Here is a 6,589-nt window from a genome sequence, read left to right on the forward strand (position 1 = left end):
GTATTCTTTTATCTTTTTTCTGTAAGATGCCTCCATGGGAAGTGCATTGCCACCAACTCTGCTTATACGTGCAAGTGTATAGAAGGTTACACAGGTGTGCACTGTGATCGAAAGAATGATTCCTCCAACTCCTGCAGACTTCTAAAATGTAACCACGGACAGTGTAAGATCTCTGCACAAGGGGAACCCTACTGCGAATGTGATCCAAGCTACAGTGGGGAACGATGCGATAGAGGTTGGTGTATTTGTAATGTGTGATACGTGATCTGCTCTGTCCCTTTTGCCCATTTACAAAGCAATGCAAAAGCTCTGCTGATGTCTTTCCATTTCAAAGAAAATTTCCATTTGTGTACCATGCATTTACATATGCTCCAAAATAAAAAAAGATGTGTGACCTGCCTTCCTTTTACCTGACAGAATTGGGGTGCATATGGCACAAAAAAATAAATCTTTATTACCCATATCAGAAGTTACAAAAGATGACATGAAGATTTTTCTCTTTTTAATTCCTGTCAGCTGGGTTCTTCAGTAGCTGAGATATACAGCCAGTTCTGTCTTACATCCTTATTACATGAGCAATTTGCATAGTAAATCTTAGCTAAGGTAAAAATCCAGAAATCACAGCCTCCTTATACCAGTTAGACTGTATAGCTAGGCATTGACTTCTCTGACTAGCAGCACTTCTTCACTTGCTTTAGAAACAAATTTTCTCAGTCCTGGAAATTCTACAAACTGAATGAGAATGTTTTCGTACAGAAAATAAATGTCCTAATAAAATGTCGTGTCATTAAGCCTTAATTTCTGCCAGGATGAATTTTTGAACGAGAATGTTGTGCGATGCCCTATTAAAAATAATTTTCGTATTAAATTGTGTTAATACTTCAATTAGTGTTTTCATTAACTTTTATTAATGTAAAAGAGATGCATGTTAATGTTAATGGGATGTACTTTTAACAAGAGTATAGACCTATAGCTAATTACTTTCTCACAATTTATTAACAAATTTAAGTCAGAAATTTCTCAGTGTTATAGCTTGATACAGATTATACTAAAGGATATTACTTTGCCTGAGAAATAAAGCTGGACACACACATCACGTTCCAATAACAGCAAATTTATATTTAGAGATCAGTAAACAATCTTAGTCCTTTTGTTTTAAGCAACCAGACTGTTGCCAATACACAGATATTTCAGCTTGTAACTAACTAGTTTCCTCTAAATCCTGGTATTATTTAAATATGTGTTCTCATGAAATATAATAGTAAAAGTAAACTCTCTGATCACATTATGGTAGTTGCTATTAGCACAGTGAAATATCAGCACAATATATTTGGAATATACTTATCAAAGTAGGCTATGACCTATACCAATTACATTTATCCAAAATATAGATATGTATATTGGCATGGGCATAACAAAAATTTTTTTGCAAAGGAACCAGACAATACAGCAGATGACAACATGTCATCATACTCCATTATGCATATCAAGGAAAAGCAACTTTGTAGTACAAAGACACCAAAACAAATTATCCAGAGTAAAAAAAAAGCATAGTTCCATGAGCAAATGCCATTACCAATAGCTACTTGGTTGACTTGATGTGCCATCAAGTTTGTTTGACTCTTAATTATTACAGAGACAGATTTTTCCCCCAAGATTTCTCCCTAACATGCTCCTTCAACTATTCCAATGGTGTATTTGTCCCCATCGTAATGGATTTCATCCACATTGCTGCTGGTTATCCTCTTCTCTTTCCTTTCACTTTGCCCAATATTATAGATTTCTTCAAAGAGCTGGGTCTTGACTTTGTGTGTCTGAAGTATGATAATGAGCATGGTTATTTATGCCTTGGGTGAGAATGTTGGGTTGATTTGTTGGATAATCCATTTGTTTGGTTGTTTGTTTTTGAGTACCCATTGTATTCTCAGTAGTTTTCTCCAACACCAGGGGTTCAAAAGCATCAACATTCTACCTTTCTTGCTTCTTCATAGTCCAACTTTCATTTTGGTAGAGTGTCAAAGGAAGAACCATTACCTCGTAATTCTAATTCTGATTTTTGATAGATATAGACACATGCCAGTATATAAATATCTTTTCCAAGGCCTATTTTACCTGCACCATATGCCTTGATTGCTGGTTCCTTGATTGCTTATCCTGCAGTACAAGGCACAAGCTATCCACAATTTCGGTATCAACCCTGTTAATTCTAAAGCAACTTGCCATTAGTTTGGTCTTCTTAGTCTCATTTTTTTATCCCATTTATATCCCACCCTTCTCTGAAGACTCAGGGCGGCTTACAATCTAAGAAACACAAATCAATGTGCTTAGCAATAGCCTTCATTCTATGTATATGCCTGCTTATTAGGGCTTTCACACACACCCCCAAGCGGCATTTTTACAAAGTCAGCTTATTGCCCCCAACAATCTGGGTCCTCATTTTACCTACCTCAGAAGGATGGAAGGCTGGGTCAACTTTGAGCCTGGTGGGACTCGAACCTGCACTAATTGCAGGCAGCTGGTGTTACTTAATGAGCCATTAGCCCACTGCTCCACCAAGGCTCTTCACTGTGCACCTTGATTTTCAGTACTAGAGTGTGCAAATCATTCAGCTATCACAGAAGTGTCATCAGCATAGCACAGGTTATTGATGTTTCTCCCAGGTTTTAACCACACTCATTTTCTTCCAATCCAGCTTCCCTTAATATTTAGTTCACAAATAGATTGAATAAATAAAGGAGGCACATACAGCCTATCAAACTTGTGAGATAATGCAGACAAGAAGCACACCCAGAAATATTAGTTCTAACTCTATTATAAGATTATATTATAGAATATTAGAGGTGGAAAAATACATCTCTCCTCGTCTTTACAGTCCAAGAAATTAGGGAGTATCTGTTCTGAGATGTTTATCACACCCACATTCTTCTTAGGGCTCAGTTACCATTTGTCTGATCTTAGTCTCCTGCAGCTATTCCAACTTTCAAGTTTATTTGCACATACCAATATATATTCTTTTGCTAACCTAAGCCCAATCTGTTTCTCCATGTTCTATTTGGTTCTATGGTTTCCTGATCTTCGGATAGGTTTTTCATGAGGACAATAAAATGTTCTGAGACCCTCATGTTTCTAAGGACGCTACAGACCTTAACATGATCAACACCATTGAAGACCTTTCTATAATCAATGAAGAACATCTCTTTATCCCATATGTATTGGCAATAATGTTTTGTGTTCCTCCGCCCAAAGTCAGTTTGAACATCTGGTATTTCTGTCTCCAGAACAACAGAATAACAGAAGGGACCTTGGATATCTTCTAGTTTAACCCCCTGGTCAGGCAGAAAATCCTATACCTTTTCAGACAAAGGCATTCCATGTAGGGCTCTCGTCTGTGTTGGATTATTTATATATATTATTATTAAATTAAGAATACTATACAGTAGTTTGCATAGTTAAGTCTACTTTCATTGATATTGGTATGCCACAGTTTTATTAGAATCTTTAGAAACTAAACAGTGTCATCTTATCTCTTTCAGCATCTGTGCTCTATTGCTTCATATCTCCCACTCTAATAACATTCCAGAGATCACTAAAAATTTGGTTGTTATCCCAGGCCTTGCGGCAGTGTAGTTTTGAAGTCCTCATTATTCAAATTCAGTTTTGTAGCTGACTGTATCATTCTTTTGGTTGACTGTGATCTTTTTATATCTACTGCTTCTGTTTTTCATTTCTAAGCCACCCAGAGTCATTAAGGAGTCAGATGGCTTTGAAACTGGATGGAGGGACAGTCAGACGGATGGATGATAGGCAGGCAGGCAGGCAGATAGAGATACATTAATTCATGGATGACGATGATGAGATAGAGATAGATAGATAGATAGATAGATAGATAGATAGATAGATAGATAGATAGATAGATAGATAGATACATACATACATACATACATACATACATACATACATACTGTACATACATACATTAATTCATGGATGACGATGAGATAGATAGATAGATAGATAGATAGATAGATAGATAGATAGATAGATAGATAGATAGATAGATGATAGATAGATATAATAGAGGGAGAGAGAGAGAGAGAGGAATGCTTCCTGATTGCTGCAATTCTACAAACTTAGAATATATTATTCAGCAATATTACATTGTAGCTCTCTAATACTAATTTAACACCAAAATATCTAGGAAAAAGATCATTTACATCAGTTTTTTCTGCAAATATTTTAAGTCATGTGGCATAAATCCATGTTCTTGATCTTGATCTTCACTTTTTTTTTATCAAAAAGATGATAAAAGATTATCTTAAAAGATTATCTTGAGCCGTGCTTTTGTTTTCACAGAAAATGTCTGTCAAGGAGAGATTATTCGTGAATTCATTCGGAAGCAACAAGGTTCCATCTCTTGTGTCTCCATGGTGAAGGTACCTCGTGTGGAATGTCATGGCACTTGTGGGAACAGTCAGTGTTGTGTTGTTCTTCGCAGCAAAAGGCGGAAATACGGCTTCCAGTGTGTGGATGGTTCCTCCTTTACAGAAGAGCTAGAGAGACATGTGGAGTGTGGCTGTGCAAAGTGTTTATAAGTTTACGATCAACCTCTTTGCCCTTTGTATCAAATCTGCTTTCAAACACAGGACCTATTTACTTTTAAGTGAAGAAGAGAATATTAAGTATATTGTAAAATAAGCAAAAAAAAGTTATTTTTATTATGGAAAGTGACTATTTTCATCTTTTATTATATAAAATCTGACCATTCTGGGTATATGTATCATATATGAGTTATTTTTACTATGGATTTTTTTTACAGTTGGTAAAAAAAATGGAAAAAATATTCCAAACCTAAACACAGGGATTAAAAAAAAAGAGTATAGTTGATAAGCTTTGCACAGTGGCCAGATCTGAAAGGAATTCAAACTGTTTGCCACAGAATTAAAGAAACAGGTGTTGAAATGGTCTGGATATATACATAGTAGGAGCGATATATTCTGTGATCATTTGTGCCCAGGAATACTTAGTTAGTAGCCCTCTCTCGTGACAATGAAAGCTATATTTGTCACTGTTGTGATTTGCTTGATACCATTGCCAAGCACACATGCACACACACACACACACACATCACACACAAATACACACTGTGATAACACTGTTGTAGCTTGGGCCTTATGCACAGATGTTTTTATGCACATATTAATGCAATGGTAATAGTAATGTATTTTGTCTTCTGTATATGATTGATTGTCACACAATTCCATTTATCCTATATTGGGGATCTAGCACAATCACTCATAGGTGGTAAAGTTGGGAAACGTATTCTTTATAAATTTGTTTAGACTAACAAACTGAAAGAACATTTTATAGAACTCATAATGAATAACAGAGGGAATTATCCAGTTACTTGGCAGATACTTCCTGTCCTTTAGCCTGTGAACTAGACCCTCTTTATCTGAACACCCAAAGCATCGTGCATGCATCCTCAAGCAAAGAAAGGGTGAGAAGGTAATTTCTTGTGGTGATGAGCTTTTCATCTGCCATTTCAGAGGATTTAGGTTTTTTTGGCTTCCAGTTGCAAAGCAGAATGGCAAAGAATGCACTGAAACACTGCCTTACCTGCTCATGACAATCCATTTCAAAAGTATTCACACTGATATATTTTACTTAATTGAAGAGTGTGTGGTATTCAGGAATTATTACCTGAATATCAGATCTTTGCAACTGACTCCTGCGTATATTGAGGTGGCTGCAATTTTGAAAATTGTAAAGGAATTTTTTCCTCTCCAGATGTAAACTGAGCCACATATGGCAATTGTCTGACACCACTTCTGATTGCCAGCATGTAGAAGTCTTTCTGTCAACCCTGTCTCCACCTGCTGCTGGACTGCTAGTTATGACATGGGGAATTATTGATACCAATATAGTGCATGTTGCACTTACCACATGAGAGAACCATGATACAAAAGCTGTTTCATTTATTTCTCAGCATTTATCATCAAGTCTTTACAAAAGAGCTTTGGAAAAGGAGAATGTTAATAGACGGAGACATCAAAAACTTCAGCACCGTAAATGCCTTTCGCCTTTTGCCGAACTACATTTAGCTTCTTTTCTCAGAGCTTTTTTCTTTTTCTTAGTATTGTAGTAGTGATAGGAGAGTCTTCCTTACCAAGGAGCCATGGAGGAGGATAAGACAATTTTCAGAAGGGGTGGAGAAAGGAAGAATAAGGAGAGACAGCCCCTCACATTCCAATGAGATCTTGAAATTCTAGCAGGAAACTTAAATTTAAGTAGACTGTAGTCATATTCATCTGGAACAATGACTGTGTACATTTATCTTTGAAATAGCAAACTCCTGGTGTCCCTTCTACTAAGGATAAATATTTGTTTTCTTATCATGCTTCAAGCATTCACATTTCAGAAGTCTTAAGATTCTAAGAATCCTTATTCTATTGCAGTCTTGAAAGCCACAATAGTTTGTTCAGATTTCTTTATGGATTCTCAGGATAATTTTAGGCAGGAGTGAAATAACTGATACAATGGTTGCCTTTCAGAATAAATGGTAATACACGGAGCCTGCAATCAGCATAAA

The 6,589-nt window shown here is 36.3% G+C and overlaps 1 protein-coding gene across 1 annotated transcript in view; it reads left to right on the plus strand.

Moving 5' to 3' along the window:
* Positions 1 to 4,592, plus strand: part of SLIT3 (slit guidance ligand 3) — a gene marked incomplete at its 3' end in the record, with an annotated part of 545,814 nt that extends 541,222 nt beyond the window's left edge. The window contains exons 35-36 of the mRNA XM_083351312.1: positions 27 to 235; positions 4,354 to 4,592. Coding sequence (XP_083207438.1) covers positions 27 to 235; positions 4,354 to 4,592 — 448 coding nt within the window. The remainder of the gene's footprint in view (positions 1 to 26; positions 236 to 4,353) is intronic.
* Positions 4,593 to 6,589: the final 1,997 nt, after the last annotated feature.

Source organism: Vipera ursinii, assembly GCF_947247035.1.
Source record: "Vipera ursinii genome assembly, chromosome: 2".
Classification (NCBI taxonomy): Eukaryota; Metazoa; Chordata; class Lepidosauria; order Squamata; family Viperidae; genus Vipera; species Vipera ursinii.